The 17395-nt window shown below is 46.1% G+C and overlaps 1 protein-coding gene across 2 annotated transcripts in view; it reads left to right on the top strand.

Moving 5' to 3' along the window:
- Positions 1-17395, top strand: part of LOC122216577 — a 126285-nt gene that overhangs the window by 68737 nt on the left and 40153 nt on the right. The window contains exon 4 of one of the 2 annotated variants that reach the window (XM_042933588.1): positions 17194-17240. The exons of the other annotated variant lie outside the window; for it this stretch is intronic. Within the exon in view, the coding sequence (XP_042789522.1) occupies position 17194 (1 nt within the window). The 3' untranslated portion in view covers positions 17195-17240. Of the gene's footprint in view, positions 1-17193; positions 17241-17395 lie in introns of those variants that run through there. 2 annotated transcript variants of the gene reach the window in all.

Here is a 17395-nt window from a genome sequence, read left to right as displayed (position 1 = left end):
TAGTTCAGTGGTTTTAAAAATTTGTAAAGGACTGGAGCCATTTTTCTCAAGTGAAATTTTATATGGAACCTTAAGCTACCTGAGCAGACAGAGCATTATTTTAGGAATATATTGGTATTTATTATTGATTAACAAAATTAAGTAAATCACATTGAGAAATATATTTATTGTAAAATTTCACACTTATAATAAGTGAATGAATAATAAATCAACTTGACAAAGGTATTTATTTTATAATCTCAAACTTTAAAAAATATTTAAAAAATTTTTTTAAATGTTTATTATTTTCAAGAGAGAGAGAGACACACACACAGAGTGTGAGCAGGGGAGGGGCAGAGAGAGAGGGAGGCACAGAATCTGAAGCAGGCTCCAGGTTCTGAGCTGTCAGCACAGAGCCCAACATGGGGCTCGAACTCATGAACCGTGAGATCATGACTTGACCCAAAGTTGGACTCAACTGACTGAGCCAACCAGGTGCCCCTAAAAAAAATATTTTTAAAATAGAAAATTTTGAAATAAAATATTTCTGAAATCCATAAGGTAACTTGGGTCTCTAGGGCCCAGAGCGTGTGATATGACTTACTGATTAAGTCCACCTCTTTATAACACAGATGAGTAAACTGAGGCTTGGAATGTGTCAAGGACATGTCAAGGCCATACAGAGAATAGGTGGTTGGCTGGGGTGAGAACTTAGGTCTCCTGCCCCTACAATGCCAGGGCTCTTTCAACTATATTCTTGATCTCTCCTAATTTGTCTGAGTAAAACAGTGTTTTCCTTGTTATGTGCTTTCTAATAAGATACCCCAACTCCATAGTTTGATTTATATTTAAGGCTTTCTTATACTCTTGTGATGAGCATGAAACAGGCTGCTTACTGAGCTAATAGTGCAACTCGGAAATCTCCATCTGTGTCTTCCCATCTCAGCAAGAGAATTCTGCCCTGGTGATGGATAATTGAAATGGATTTGGTCAGCCAGGCCTCTATACTCATGATGGTTTTATGTTTGCTCATCTGTCAGAAAAGTAAAAAGCAAAGCTGGTAATTTGTGTTAACTAAGCACCTTCATTATAGGAACTCAAGGGAAAGGGTGGGGAGCAAAACATTTTTTCGTCCAGCTGTCCCGGATCCTGAGGATGATTTGTGTAGTTAAGGAGAAATTCTAATAATGTTGTGCGTATGGAAAAGTTTAAGGCAAAGATGATGGGTCATTTTCCAAGTGTTCGGGTTGAATATCAAGAGCTGTGCAGCTTCCTTCCCAACTCCTGCTTTTCCTGGCTGGGTCGATCTCACATTGTGCCTCTCGCGTGGGGCAGTAATGACCTCTATGAATTCCCAGCTCACAGATGGCACCTCTCCAGTGAGCCTTGACAAAGACGTAGATGTCCCACAGGGACCCAGAATTTCCCGCTCTTCGCCGAAGAAGGCCAGAAAAAGCCTTGCTCTGGAGTATGTTGGATGCTCAACATAGAATTGCTTTCTTCCAGCTCCTACTCCTGACCCCTGGTTCTGTCTGGCAGGTGTTCAGTACCCAATTCCAGGCAGCATTTTAAGACTGTCCCCTCTTGTCTTAAGGCAGCCCTTTCTGGGGTTATTCTTACCTGCAGAGAGAACAGGCTAATGGTCTCCTTTAGTGTCCCCTGTCCTCAGGCAGTCTTCCCCTTCTGCTCATACAAGAAGGCTCAAAACCCCTTCCTAGGCCGTAGAGCCTCTTCTTCCCTAGCTGGGATGGAGGGTGGGAATCCTGATACCTCTGAAGAGGGAGCTAAGGGTCTGATTGTTGTGTTGGGGTAAGTGGCCCGCATTGCCTCTTCCTTTGGAGAAGGAATGGTATGTGGGTCCTAAGAAATTGAAATTATAGGACAGGATCACAGAGAAGAAAGGAGAGAAAGTAACAAAAGAACTAGGCCACCTGACCTATTTTGCCCCGGGATAAAGCAGGTGAAGAAAGAGCCCAGTCCTGGGCATTTTGAGGTGATGTTGTTTCCTGCCCCTTGGGACAAGGGTAGCCCTGGATCTGACCATCCTGAGCTAATAAAGATGCAAGTTCATTCTTCTATTTGCACCAGAGATCCTCTCTTTGTTAAAAGGCTCAGAGCTGAGCTTTTTTAAAGAGCACATTTCAGGTAGGGTTAGAGTCACACGTACAGAAAGTGATTTACCCACACACTTCCAAGAACACATCCATTATCCAAAACAAAATTCTAATTGGGCCTTAAGAGTCATCAAACAAAAATGAAGAGTTTTTTTCCTTAATAGGGAATAAGGTGTGCATGCCCTATAAATCATCTCTGCTAATTCTGAATGATGCTGCATTTGTTTATAGGTGCAGGAAACTATAATGGAAGAGGGTGAGAGGAATGTGAACTTACTGGTTTTCAATATAGGGTATCCCATAGGGCCTTGAGTTTTGGCTGGTCCAGTATGGCTAAAGATACAACATGGAGTGACGTACTATAACCAAATTTAAAGGAAAACATTAATCTTTTGAGACCAAAATGTGCATCATTTCAGCTGCTGCTGATCACAGCTGTGGATGGTGAGGCCCCACCCACCCACCAATTTCCTTGACTAATCAGGAACATCTCTGTATGGCCATGTCTCTCAGGCAATTTAGAGCCAAGGGTAAAGCTGAATGTATCTCCCTTTGTCAGATTCAAATCTTCTTTCTGAGGAGGTTGTACCTGAAGAGTTAAAGGCAAGTCTGGCAAAATAAACAGGGATCAAAATGTTTGCCAGGGAGTCTTTTTAAAAAAGAATTGCTCTTTCTCTTGGAGCCTTGGTTGACCTTTATGTGTGAGCGGGTGGAAATGTCCCCAGGAAATCTCCAAAACCTCAGAGGAAGCTGTTGACAGGCTTCCAGTGAACTGGGTTTTTGCTTGTGCTCTGGAGGTAGAGAATAACAGATGGACTTTGACAAACACGGACAGATGAATATAATCTTCAAAAAGTAAGTTTTTTACTTTTATTTTTTTCCCACTGGCAGCATTACAAGCTCACACTATAGTGTTTCTGGGCACCACAGTGGGGGTCCTGGTCTAATGGAAGTTTTAAAGAAATTATAAAGAGTACCTGACTGGAGTGAGGAACTCTGTGTGTTTAGACCAGTCGCCTAAGCTCTCCATGGAGACATGGTTACTCATTTGTAAGTAGAGATAACAAAAAAGCCCTATTTACATGTCTGAGCTGTTGCAAAAACTGCATGGGGCACCGGAGATATCAAACACTTTGTGAGCAGATTGGAGGCTGCAATAGCTCAGCTTCAGAAACTCAGCAGGAATATTACATAGAGTGCAGATTGGAGAGAGGGTGGTGGCAGGACAGGGCTGGATCTGAGGGAGCAAAGGTGAGTGGAAGAACCATTGTGCTATCTCCAGGGAGTGAAGACGTTTTCTGTCACTCCACAGATGTATACTATCTTTACTTGGAGATCCACTCCTTTCTTTTCCAGGCTTAGAGGGTTTTGGTCCAGTAGGAGAAAAGAGGAGGGCAGAGACTGACCCAGTGTATGAATCTCCTCAGAGTTTCCTGAGCATGTGATCAGAGGCAACACCTCCTCCCCCAAATGGACACTGATCCAGAGGTCAGGTGAGACCTCCACATCCCTGATGTCCTTGCTTCCCAGTTCATCCAGTGGTGCTGGGATTGAGGATGCTGGAACGTCCACAGTGGGAATGGCAGGCATAGTCTCCACAAAGCACAAATGGCAATAGTCCAGAAAGATGGGGGTAATTCAAAGGTGGCTTGTCTTTTCATTGGCAATTAACCTGAAGCAAAATCACAAAAGCTGCTGAATTCTGTGCAGTCTGGGCACAAAAACTTGGGGAGCACTAGTCGTCAGTGTTAAACTAACTCAGCCATAATTTAAGGTCATAACCACCAACCTCACGTAGGCCACCTGAGCAGAGGCTGTGGAACACCTGAAACCCAATTCTGGGATGACTTCAGGGCCGTTTGTATTTTTGGTATCCCTGAAATTATTGGACTGGGTATCTGGCTAATGGAGGTGCTCAGCATCAACACTTTTTTTCTCCCTGCCACCTACCTCAGAAGAATCCAGGACTATGGTCCAGTTAGCTCCCGAACAGAGGTCAGAGCTGGAGCTCTCCAAGGTGCTGATAGCTCAGGCCAAGTTCCCCAGAGGACACATTATTCTGCAATGCACCTTGAAGCCCACCCAGGTCATCTGGAGGATCTTTCTTTGCCTTCATTCTTGTGCCAAGAAGGAATCTCTGGTAGGTTTGAGGGAAAGAAGATGCCACTTAGGCTCTCCAAACTGGGGTGGGAAGATTGACCAAAGGATCTGAGCAAACCTCAGAATGTAAAAATGATGTATCCCCAAGATGCCTGCAGGAGCCTAACTCAAAATGCCTTACTACTTGGATGTATCCACCCTTGAGCCAGACATGTTCACACGAGTATATTCCCATCACCTTTGAGAAATCAGGAAATACTGCTTTTAGAAAGAGTCTAAACCCAAGGGGGGTAACTTGGGGCAACCTGTTGATAGACTGTAGATGTGACTAGTGAAATCAGCTGGAGTCTATTTGAGTAGTTCAAGCCAGAGACAAGTACTGAATTAGGTCAGTGACTTTATCACTGAGAGAATCCTGCAGGATTTAGTGAGTATTGGATGTGGAAGTTGGGGTGGATAGAGGTGTCATCCTTGACTCTTAAGGTAATAACTTGGGAAACTGCATAGATGATAATGCCATTCACCAGAAGAGCTATAAAGTTTTTGGGCAGGATGGATGATGTACATGTTAAGTGGGAGGTGCCAGTGGTACTTCCAGATGGGTTGTCTAGTAGCAATTGGGTACATGGTTCTGGAGCTCTGCTGGAAGGTCAGGGCTGGTGTTAGAGGCTTGGGGATTGTCCCTGAAGGGGATGTGGTTGAAGAGATAAAAGATTAGACCAACCAGGCAAAATGTGTAGAGGGAGAGGAGAGGAGGGCAGAGAACAGGTGTTGGTGGAGTGTCCACATTTTCTGGGTATGCTGAGGCAGAAGTGCTTATAAATGAGTCTGCCACAGGGATCTCATCATCTGCTCAGAGCCTACTTTATCACCAACCAGACATCATTCCAGTCACTTCTTTTTTATTCTCCTCTGACATATATCTACATATATTATATTATATTGATATAGATTTAGATTTGGATGTACAGAGATAGATTTATTTTAAGGAATTGGCTCATGTGATTATTCAGGTTGGCAAGTCCAAAATATGTAGGTTTGGCCAACAGGCTGAAAATGCAGGGAAGAGTTGACGTTTCAATCTTGAGTCCAAAGGCAGACGGGAAGCAGAATTCCTTCTTTCTTGGGGAACATCAAATTTTCTTAAGGCCTTCCATGGATTGAATGAGGCCCACCCACATTATGGAGAATAATTTGCTTTACTCCAAGTCCAATGATTTAAATGTTAATGTCATCTAAAAATTACCTCCACAGGAATACCTAGATTGGTGTTTGACTACATACCTTGGTACTGTGATCTAGTCAAGTTGATACCTAAAAGCCAAACATCACAGGGTGGGACACCCACTGGAAGCCTCACACCCAGGTTCAGATGAGGGCAAATAAATAATATAAATAAAAAATAACCTGTCCCTTCACAGTTACTATAATGACCCACATGCCTGCTCCATCTCACCATGCTCACCACGCTCACCACACATATGCACCCCGGATAGGGAGGAACAGGGGGTGTTGGGCCACATACCTATTCAATCACATTTGCTCATTCCAGCCTGATCTTTATGGATTCTTCAACCTAGTTCTCATTTCAGCCCTCCTTTTCTCTGACGGCCTATTCTGGATGCTCTTCTTTGTTCTCTTCATGGAGATTCTCCTTCACATTTGATTCTAGTATTTGTTATATTGCACATTTGATCAGGTAATGGATGCTTCAGCTTCCACTCAATCTCATCCTCACAGGTATAGGAAGGTTATAAGACCAAAAACATTTTTTTTTCCATTTTTATTTCAAAGCTAGAAAAAGTGAAATGGAGAGGAATTAAATTACTGCCCAAAAAAAAAATCTTTCAGAGAAAGTCTAGGGCTGCCAACAATGGGGTTTTCTGCATAGCTGCACCATTCCCCATCTGTGTCGGAATCCTTGGTGCATTTTTCAAGCTTAGTGTCCAAGACATCTCCAGCCTAATAAGAATAAGGTGCCCTGGGCTGGTTCCCAGCCAGGGTGGGAGTGAGCAGATATGCATTCCTTTGAAGCCCATTTCAGATTCTGGAATGCTTTCCTGGAAACCACACAATCTCAAGAGAGATTCATCACCTCCTGATGCTGCCTTAGGACTAGGTCAGGACAGGGGCCCTGGACCCCTGAAGGAGACAGTGTCTGCCCTGATAAGCAGCTTCCTGTGTGGTGGCTGCAGGATTTACTCAGAGCTAGACTGGGCAGATCTGGCTGAGATTCAGAATCAGCCCTCCACCTCATCTCTCTCCCCATCCTCCTCTCTCCTTATCCCCATATGTACTCCCCTACAAAGCATGAAAGTGGGGATTTTGTTCTTGCATATCAGGGCAGAAGGCCCAGGGCCAGAGGCACAAACAGATCTGGGTGTGGATCTGAAGACATTCTCCTATCTAGGAGCTGGGGATAGGGTTTGGCTTCCCCATTGTATAATGATGCTGAGATGTCTTAGGAAGGCAGCTGTAGGAGCAGTCATGTGAGCACTGGAAAAGGAGTCAGGAGTCTTGAGACCATGTCGTGAATCTGCTGTCCCCTTCCTGGTAACCAGGCAAGCTACAAAGTCAGAGAATGGTGATGCTAGATGGGTCCTTAGGGTTATTTACATTTCTCTCATTTGAGAGATGGGGAGGCTCTAAGAATTCACAGCATTGGCTCAAGGTCCCAGACTGAGGTGGTGTCGGAACCAGAATTAGAAATCAAGAATCCCAACCAGTATACTTCCCATTATTGCCTCTATACCTACTTAACTTCTCTAGACCTCATATTTCCTCATCTATCAAGTGGAGGCCAGTAACATCTTCCTCTCAAGACCATTGTAAAGACCAAGTGCAATTACGGATCAAAAAAGTTTCTAAAATGGTGGAAGTATTGGGTCCTAGGAGTGGCACCTACTTATGTGTCTTGATCTGGGTATAGGTTGCCTTCCCACATGTGATATAGCCCAGCATGGATTTAGGTATGAATTCTAGCATGATGGATGCTAGAGATGATGCCCAGCTGGTGCTCATGAGTTTGTCCATGACTGGTGTTAGAATACTGAAATGCTTAATGTCCCAATCTCCCTGAGAGCCCTTCTGCCACCTTGGACTCTCTCCCAGAAATTAAAGAATACACATTTGACATAGCATGAGGTCTCCAAGGACTCTGCTTCAGCCCAGTGCCAGTCAGCATCAATTCTGATTGGCCAGTGTTCATATGATATGATACCATACCATACCATATATTTTGGTTATCTATTGATATGCAACAAACCACTCTGAAACTTAGGGGCTTTAAACAACAGTTTGTTATTATCTCTCAAAGTTCTGTGGTTTACCAGGCTCAGCTGGATGGTTCCCCATTGGGATCTCTCCTGTGCCTGCAGTCAGATGGTATTTGGGCCTGTCATTATCAGAAGGTTCAGCTGGGCTAGAATATAACAAGGCTTGATTCTGTGACTAGAAGTTGATGTGGCCATCAGCTGTGAGTTCAGTGGAGGTGTCCACCCAAATGGAGCACTTACATTTGGCCTCTCGAACCAAGCAGTTTGGGCTTCTCACAGCAGGGTGACTGAGTTTCCAGGGTTAGCATCCCAGGAGCCAGTGTGCCCAGGGCAGGAAGCTGAACTGGTGTGGTGCCATGTTCACCATATACTATTCATCAAAGCTGTCAAGGCCCTTTCAGATTCAAGGGGGTGGGGGAGTGCCAAGATCACATTGCAGAAAGGTATGTGGGTGGTAGATCCTATTATAAAATCATCCTTGGAAAATACAATCTATCCTGATCACTGTGGGAAAAGCTCACCAGTCTGGCACTCGGTCTCTCTGATGTCCCCCTTCTGCCCTTCCTTCGACAGCCCTTTCTCCTTCCCATGCATGCCTCCCTGGCCTGAATGGGAGCATCCTCTCCGCTTCCAGAGCTCCCTCTCTTCTGTTGTCACATCTGCATCAGAGAAGAGAACTGACAGCACTTCTTCACAGTCTTACATCTAGGGCCTCCACAGCTACCTTTGACCAGATTTACATCAATGACGTCATGGTGCAGCCTCAGGAGTGTGCAAGAGGCCAGTGTGAAATCTCATCCCTTGGGTATTTGTTGGCAAGGAGGGAGCATGGTGTGGCAGGAAGCATTGCTATCAGAGGTTTTTGGGTAAACTTTGACCCCTGCCAGACATGAGTTCTGAGATAATGGTAGAATATAGCAGTGTCATGAGTGAACTATGTGAAAGGGCTTTGCCTTCCCCAAACAAGATGTGGTTGGATATCTCTATATCCTTGACATCACATCCTCACCCTTGCATGCAGTCTTGTGTCTACCTAGGCTGAATTCTGGGTGGTGTTTGTACAGTTCCTCTTGCTTCTCAGATAGGTCTGTACCCTCATCTTCTGGGGCCAGGGCAGGGTTTGGAGTAATCATCAAACATCATTCCTATCTAGAATGTTCCAGTCACCTGGTTTCCCTCACCCAGTATGAAGTGTGGGCACATCTGCAGTCTGTGTCTCTGCCAGGCACTTTCTCACACTTCTCCCTGTCAAAACTTTGCCAAGCTTATCTTGGGGAGAAGAATTTGTATGGCCTTCCTGTCCACTGAGGGAAGAAATCAAATGGCTTTTGGTCTCTCTTTCATCCAACCAACCCCCAATGTGCTTTTTAACTGAGGGAAAATCTGTTATTCATAAAGAAAAACAAAAGATGATAAATTATAGAACCTTGTAAAATATATTAACATTAATCCACACTTTCTTTTAGATAATTGAATTTAGAGTGACATCAGCCAGACTCTGTAGCTCATGCAGGAATGCCAGCCTCCCTCAGTTTTTTTTCATTCTTTTAGTGTGATCCCAGAGAGGCCTGGTTAAGTCCGAGGGCCTCCATTTTTCTTTAGGCCAGTACATGTTGTAATCTTGTCCACAATTTCATGACTTGCTGTGAATTAGGAGCTTCCCTGAAATATGTCTCTCTCAGTATTGTAAATGACAAGTGACCTTCTAACCAAATGTGGCTTCATTAGATGACAGGAAAGAATTAAATATCAGGATACAGGGTAGTAAGGTTTTGATATTTATGAAGGTCAAATGAAGGGTGAGTAATACGACAGAATATTCCACTTAAAGTCAGACCGGTTCCTGGGAACTGATGCGTGGCTGTTCTTCGGTGCTATAGGAAATGGGTTTTCTGCAGAGTCCACTTGTATTGCCAGGTTGTGGACTGTCCATGGTTTGCATGAAGCCACCACCACATTTTAATTGTAACTGGAAGACTGGTTGGGGGGGAAAGGTGGAAAATGTCCAGAAATAACTTGTTTCTGCCAACTGTCTTAATCTTTCACTTTAACCAATTATTCACTAGTTAACTGGTGTTTTGCCAAAGAAGAGGTCTCAGGAGAAAGGCTGCTTTGCTCATGTGAGAATCCCTGTGATTTGGCTCTGCTGGATTTCCTGTCTTTGCAGACCTTGTTTTTATATCTTCAAGTCGTAGAAGTCTGGTTTTAAAAGCCATGTTCAGTGCAGTTCACTGGCTTGGGGCCACTCAGTGGAATGAGGAAGGGGCTTTGGGTCTGTCAGCATTGGCATCCTGATTGGTGTGACCCTGTGATCTGGAGGCTGTTGGAGCAGGGGAGAGTTGGTGGGGGTTCAGGGATGCTAAGACACTAGGGTGGTCCATTCCAGGTGCAAGAAGTTTGTCCCCTTAGGTCCCCAGCATCTTGGGGATTCAGAGGCAGGGCTACCATGTAGGACTGTGTAGGTTGTGCACAAGGGTACCCAATCAAAAGGATGAGCAGTGGATGAGTTTTAGCCAGTGTCTGTTTTTCAAGCCCTGGTGCTGGACTGCATCCGTCTGGAGCAGAGGTTGGCAAACAATAGCCCATGAGTCAAATCAGGTCCATGGCCTGTTTCTATAAATAAAAATATTTTGGAACATAGTCACAGCCCTTTGTTTATGTGTTATCTATGGCTGCTTTCATGTGACAAACAGCAGAGTGAAGTAGTTGTACAGAGACCTTCTGGCCTGCAGAGCCTAAAAACTTTATCTGGCCCTTGACAGACAATTGAGCTGGGGAGAGGGGTACCTTTTTCTAACTGCAAAGGTTCTGTCTGCCTGCCAAGCCAGAGTTGCAACTGAAAGGTAGGGACTGTCTTCCCCTAATTTGCACAAAGGTGCCTTGTGGGCCAGTAAGGTCATCAGGAGGAGATCCCAGCCTTGCCTCTGAGGGCGGGAACCTCTGGGAGCCAGGGCTCAGGGGGCCTTACCGCAGCCCCTGCAGGTATTGGTGGACTCTAGAGCTGGCTCCAGGCCGTAGAAGAACCACAGGCTTGCTGTGCTGAGAGGCTTTTTGGGGAGCGAGGGGCTAGTTGTAACAGCTCCCGGAGGTAAAACAAATGGTTTCCTTGTTCCTTTTCCAAATAACCGTAAAAGAGAAGGTTTGTTTTTGGATCTTTGTCGCTGGCCACTCCATAAAGAAATGCAAACTGTCTCATGGGTTATCATCAACCACTTGTTTACACAGCAGGGCTGATTGACACGGTTTATTTTTCTGCGGTTTTTTCTTCTAATCCAAAGTGAAATATGAACTAGAGAATTCACGGAGTTCCCTTCACCTTTTGCAGCCCAGAACCTGCAAGGGAGGTGACTGTTTTCACTTGTGTGACATTATAGGCCCCATTTAGATCTGGCCGCACCCATGTGAAAGGTCAGGTCAGCCATACTTGAAAACCTGCAGAATCACCTGTCCTCCCCAGGGGATCGATGCACAAAGCAGGACCAGGGACTGGTAGGATGTAAGGCTGGAAGGAAACTCAGAGCCATCTTGTCTTTTGACAAGTCTGGAGCCCCTTCCCTAAGCATCAGCCCCAGTGAGATGCAGTGACTTTCCCAAGGCCTCACAGCAGCTGGTGGTACCTTCTCTGGTCAACCTCCAGTAGGCAGGATTTGGAGTCCAGGCAAGACACCCCCATGGCAGGAAAGAAAGCCATGGTGGTCCAGATTGCAGAGAGCAGGGCCTGGTGGGAATAATCCTGTAAAACTTTCAGCATGCCCAATGCGCGATCATTTACAAAGCTCTTCTCACCTGTGATCGTACTTCTCCCTGCAATCCTATGAGGCTGACACTCTGCCCTACATTCCATTAGTCGTTATATATTGTTTAGAGATAATCTCAAAAAAATCTGGCTGGATGGGATGGAATAAGAAATCTTATAGCCTGCACATGTTAAAGGGATAATACAATGGGTCCTTTTTACTTTTCTTCCTTCTTTCTTTCTTTCTTTCTTTCTTTCTTTCTTTCTTTCTTTCTGATAAAAGCAAGCAAACAAAATGCTTTCAGCCTTGTTAACTGTGCAACAACCTATTTTTTAAAAATTGACTACACAAAATCAGAGCAGGAGTGGCCTGGCTGTAAGAACGGTCACGAGGACAGACCTGGGGGTCTGAGGCAGGTGGAGTTTGAATCAGAGATGAAGAAGGCTGTTCGCAGAAGATAAAGCTGCGGGAGGCCTCACCATGTGGGACACAGGATCCAGAGCCACTAGTCGCCCTCCCTGTAGGAGAGGGACAGCAAGTGGGCAGCATTCTGAACGCCCAAAGCATTACCAGGCCACTTCTAGAGGCTGCAACCACTCATGCCTGACCGCATGGAGACATGTTCCCCACTTGTCTTCCTCCAGGCCTTGTGCCACCAGCTGTTGCCCACACCCTCCTGGAGAGTGTGGGAGCCCTGGAATATCCAGAACATATGTAATCCCAACATCTGTTTGGAGCCTCCTTCCTTGAGATGTCATGTTGGCCCTTGGCCCCCAGCACCGGCCTGCACATCCCTGTACACATACGCGTGGTGTTTCTCACGGACACTCTGTATTGGCTAGGGAAGTGTCTGTGGGAGTGTGGTGGGCTCTGTTTCCTCATAAGTAAGATACATCAAGTAGCCTTAGTCAGCAGGTGAATTAACTCCCTCTAAGTAAGTTGGAGGAGGAACAGTGCTCTAAAGACACATTATGCTGAGTGTGTGTGCGTGTGCACACACATGCGCGTGTGAGACCTTCCTGTAAGAGTTTTGTTAGCTCTCTCTGCCTTCACTGAAGGGACTTGCACACAGCAAGCAGCATGAGATATTTGAGACTGATAAGAGGTAGGCTTTGGGCCTGGAAGAGAGTGGGAGCATTGGGACCTTTTCCCAAAGTCATCTCTAGTTCTCAGAGTCCCAGCTTTGGGACAGGCTCTCATTTATTTGTGAGATTTGACTGGGCTTCTGCCCTGTCCAGTGACAGGGGAAGAATTTGCTGCTCTGTGTGGGTCTGTCCCTGCCCGTCAGTCTGCAATTCAGGACCAGGTGGAAGAGAACAGCCAAAGTCCCTTACGTTCAGGTTATCGATGAAATCAACAGTTGCAGCAGTAAGCCCTAACCTGTCCAATGCTCAGGTTTATACCTCCTGTCAGAAGCAATTCTGGAAGGAAGCTTTGTCTTTGCCAGTCTCCTGAGCAATCTTTCCTAGTGTGACTCTCCCTTTCCCCGGGTGTGGTGTGAGCCATCTGACTTTGGCGGAAGCTGCTTCAGTCGGGGCTCCAAAGCAGTTTCTGGAATCCAATGACAGGACTGTAGTTCTGTTGCTTATTATAAGGAAAAGAACTCCATTCTTGGGTCATACTAGCTGGAAGAAGGAGCCTCTCAGGATTTATTTATCCTGAGGTCAGAGCCAAGAATTCTGTGGGGGGTGTCCTGCACTGGGGTAGAGGGAGTGGCAGGTGTGAGCCCTGGTGCATCATGGGAGAGATCAAAACAGACTGTAACCCTTCCAAGGGCACAGGCATGTTTCTCAGGCACTGTCTCTTCAACTTCCCTCCCTGCTCAGTCCTCTGCTTCTTCCAGAAATCTTCTGCATCCATCCCAAGTCACGGTCCTCACCCTCCGAGAGTCCAGAGCATCCTTGGTCTTTGCCTGGAGTGCCCGACAGGGTGATGGCTGGCATGGGAAATAACCCAGCCTTGCTTCCACACTTTTCCTACAAAAGATCTTCTCTATCCTAAGGAACTGTAATCTGTAAGTTTGGCCAGTTTGGACTCGGACCCAGGAGCTTAACCAGGTAGGTGAGGCCATGTATAAATCAGAACACCTTATCAGGACTTTGGCACTGAATTTGCCCACTGGGTACCTAAGTGTGGTGTGACCTGGGCCCCAGGTGCATAAGGGATGGGTCTCTACTCTTCCCAACTTCCCAGGACCTTCTATCTTGTCATGGGTTAATGAAAAGCTTTAAGTCTTAGGGAAACATCTTTGTTGAAATAATTAGTATTTTGAAGAGATTATTTAGGACAACAACTGTTCATCTTTTCTCTGAAATGACCTGAGGCCTTGACCACAGTTGCTTTTTCCCCCTGCTTCCCATTTTGGTCTCTGGAATTTGAGGGGATGGCATGAGTTTCTTGATACTCAGAGAACCTTGGAACACCAATTCCAGAGTAAGGAGGTGAGGGACTCATAGGAGGTTCTGGGGAATGAGGTGTTTGTCTCTCCAAAGACCACACAAATGTTTTTTAATATTTGATGCTTGGATTGCATTTTCTTGTGCTTTGGACATCACTAAACATTTCTGAGAGCAAGGGCAAGACAGATCTCAGTCTCTTGTCGTTTGGTGTAAAATTTTCCTTTTCTTTCTTTGGTTTCAATGTCTGCTGCCTCTGGTAATGTCTGGGTAATCAAAAGTTATCTGAGTGATAAAAAATAGCTCTCTCTTCCCTTTCTTTCTGCCCCTCCTCCATTTGCACTCTGTCTCTCTCTCAAAAATGAACATTAAAAAAAAAATAATAATAATAATAATAAAACCTCTCTCTCTGAAGCCCAGAAACATGAGTTGAGTGATGGTCTTTGAGAAGAGTACCTAAGTGCATAATGGCTGGTATGTGTGACAGGTGGTCTGGTCTGGTGGTCTCACTGACAGAACAACCCACCAGTCCAGGGAAGGTAGAACAGACTTAACCTGCCAACACTCATTTGGATTCTGAGTCAGAGCATGATGGGGTCACCAGGACATGTTGTCTAGGGAAAGGATGATTTGGGGGGGACTAATCAAAGGGAAGGGGAAGATAGATTGCATGGTCCCAGAGATAGGCCAATAAAAGACAGAATGTTCTAACAATCAAAGAGCAGTGTTGCCTTTAGTCCTAGAGAGAGATGGCAGAAGCTGGGGAAGTACTTGATAGGATATTGCTAAAGAGTGTTTCTATAATGTTGGAGACCTATGAAGCCAAATGTACAATAAGAACATACCACCTGGTGGTCTTCAATAATAAAATGACACACACGAACTGATAAACACCTGGCTTAAAAGAATGCCCATCTTTTGTGAGAAAATATTGAAGCAGGAGGATAAAGGAAAGAATAGTGCAAATTTAGAAACTTTAAAGGCATTTGATTATCGTGTGTCTTGAAAACAAAGTCGTGATGGTTCACCCAGGATTAGTGCAGTCACGGCCAGTACTCAATCCACTTCTTCTCAATCTATTCAGAGGAGAATAGCTCTTGCTGGACAAAGTCTGTCAGTCCTCATACATTGAAGGGAGTGGTCCTCAGGACAGGTCCCCCTGGGAGATGAGGACAGTCGTGCAGGTTCCCTTTCTACCCACCATCCCCACGCGGCCCATTCCCACCACAGACGGAGACAATGGCAGTCAGGCAGAAGGAGGCTCCCAAGGGCCTCCTTGCGTGGAAAACCTCAAAGTGCTGCCCAATGCCCTCCATTCCCCCTGGCTCCACCCCCCCCCCCCATGTGTCTCCTCATCTCAGAGATAATGCTGGTTGCTGGGTTGCCATCCCACCATTTTGCTGCTGCACAAAGGGCACGCTGAGGCAACCCAGCAATAAAAGCAACTCGAAGGGAGACCAGCTGTACTTATAAATAAACATCCCAAGCACATTAATCTACTGAAGGTTTTTATGAGGGGACGCATAAAATTTCAAATAAAGGGCTAATGGGAAATATGTCCGAAATGTTGGAACTGGTGATGTTCTACAGTAGGGAACGGCCCAGATAGATCCATAAAACGAAATGTAACTCACAACTGATTCGGTTTTAAGACCTCGGCCCTCTCACTCCCACACCTGAGTTGTATATTTTATCTGAAGGGTTGTTTCATGTTCCAGAATCAGCTCTGTTTGCAAGCGAGCTGTCACAGTTTTATGGCCTTGACTTTAAAGAGCAGGACATTTCTTTCCTGGAGAAGAGGGCTAATAGGAGGCAAAATGCAGGGATTATGGGCTCTCCCACAAATCCAGGCTAGCAGATGCGCCTCTTTTCTGTAATCAAAATGAATGTTTTCTTTGGATCCAGCTAGGAAGGCCCCTTAAAACATCCCAGGAACAGGAGACATGTGCCAGGCCAGATAACAGATTGGAAGCAGACGGTGAGGAAAGCAGGTGTGTAGCTCTTTGGAGTACCTGCTCCTCTCCCTCTTCAGGACAGGTAATTTAAAAAAAAATGATATGGTGATTTTCTTTTTTTTTTTTTTAAGTGAAAAACCAGAGATGGCATATGGTTAGCATTGTCCCTGCCCTGCCCTTCACCTCTGTTAACGAGCCACGTTCTTCCCCCTGCTGGGGCTACTCGGATGGAGCTCTGTTTTGCGTTCTTTCCTCCTTAACTTTGTTCCAGACCGTTCTGGGCTGCAGGGGAGGACACCCCCCACCCCAAGTCAGATCCTTTGGGGGCAGTGCAGAGAGCTTAGGCTGGGGAGTTAGAAGGGGTTCATATCCCTGCTCTGCCACTTGCCAGGTGGGCCACACGCCCCACCTTCTGTTTTCTCACTGGGAAGAGCAGGAAATAAGCACCACCATCCCAGGCTCATGGTGGGGTACGTGGTGGGTCTGCAGAAATCACCTGCCCGGGTCCGGTCAGACTGCCGGGGCTCACAGTTAATTGTTGATCGTGAACAGATCCTTTTCTCTCCCTGAGCCTCAGTTTTCTCATCTATAAAATGGGGAAAGTAATGCCTCACAGGGCCGTTAAGAGGATGAAAGGAAATCTGCACAGCACCTTCTTATCAGAGCGCCTGCCACCCAGTAGGCACCCCTTGAATCCTCACCGTCATTGCTGTTGGGTAAGCAGAAATCCAGCTCTTCGGCAGACCACCTGACTCACCCAGACACCACAGGGCTAAAGTTCAGTGAAGTCAAAACCAGACACCCCACACACTGCTCCTTTGCTCATAATGGGGCCCTTGTTTAATTCCGGTCCCAGCCTATCTTGGACCCTCGGCTTCCTCTCGCTCTCAGGCTAGCCCATTCGCTTTGGGCTCATCCCATGAACTTGGTTTGCCAAGCTGAGTGATGGTCGGTACTGTCTAGGGATTTGGCTTAGATCCCTCTTGGGCTGTTTCAGCTCCTGGGTACCTTAGACAGGGCCTCCTGTGCTAGCTCTGGTCCCTGCATCCCAAGTACCAGCTCTGGACTCTCTGCCACCCTCAGGTGGGTCAGTTTCAACACCCCATGAGAGCCATGAATGGTCAAAGGTGAGGGAGAGTCAGGTCACGCTAGACACTTTCCTCCAATCCTGTTTGGGGGCCAAACACTAATTGACCTGCTGTATTTACTCCACTTTGACAGCAACAGAGAACAAAACACAAACAACATTAACGCACTTGCTACCAGCAGGGGGGAGAACAGGGGCAGTGGAGTCAGTATCATTCGTGTCAAGTTTACGCCACACTCCTAGTGTACTGTCTGTTGTCTTGGCGGATCACCCCTCCTCTGGGCTGAAATAAACTCCTCTCCTCCTCTGCCCACACTGCCCGCCTCATGCTACCTCCTGTGGCTCTTTAGTTTTTTGTGACTTTGTTTCTCCATCTTCCAAGGGAGATTGAATTCAGGGAGGGTAGACACCATGACCCACACCTCCCTATCCCCCCTTACCTCACATCACAGAGCAGAACCTCAATAAAGGCTAAAGTAAGGGAGGCCAGACCACGTGGAGAGGCCATGCTGGGGATGTTCAGCTGAAGACCGGTGTCTTTGTCTGTTAGATGTACGGAAACCTCAAGACTTTCTCCTGCCCCAGCCTCTGCTGACCACAACCACGCAAGGGACCTGGAGGAGTGCCATCTAGCTGAGCTCTGGAACCATGAAAATAATAAATATAAATGATTATTGTTTAACACTCTCAGGTTGGAGTGGCTTGTTGAGCAGTAATAGATGCTTGGATCACTGATCACTTAGGCGTCTCTT

Source organism: Panthera leo, chromosome A3, assembly GCF_018350215.1.
Source record: "Panthera leo isolate Ple1 chromosome A3, P.leo_Ple1_pat1.1, whole genome shotgun sequence".
NCBI classification, from domain to species: Eukaryota; Metazoa; Chordata; class Mammalia; order Carnivora; family Felidae; genus Panthera; species Panthera leo.
Note: the sequence above shows the minus strand (reverse complement) of the source record. Positions and strands in the feature narration are given on the sequence as shown.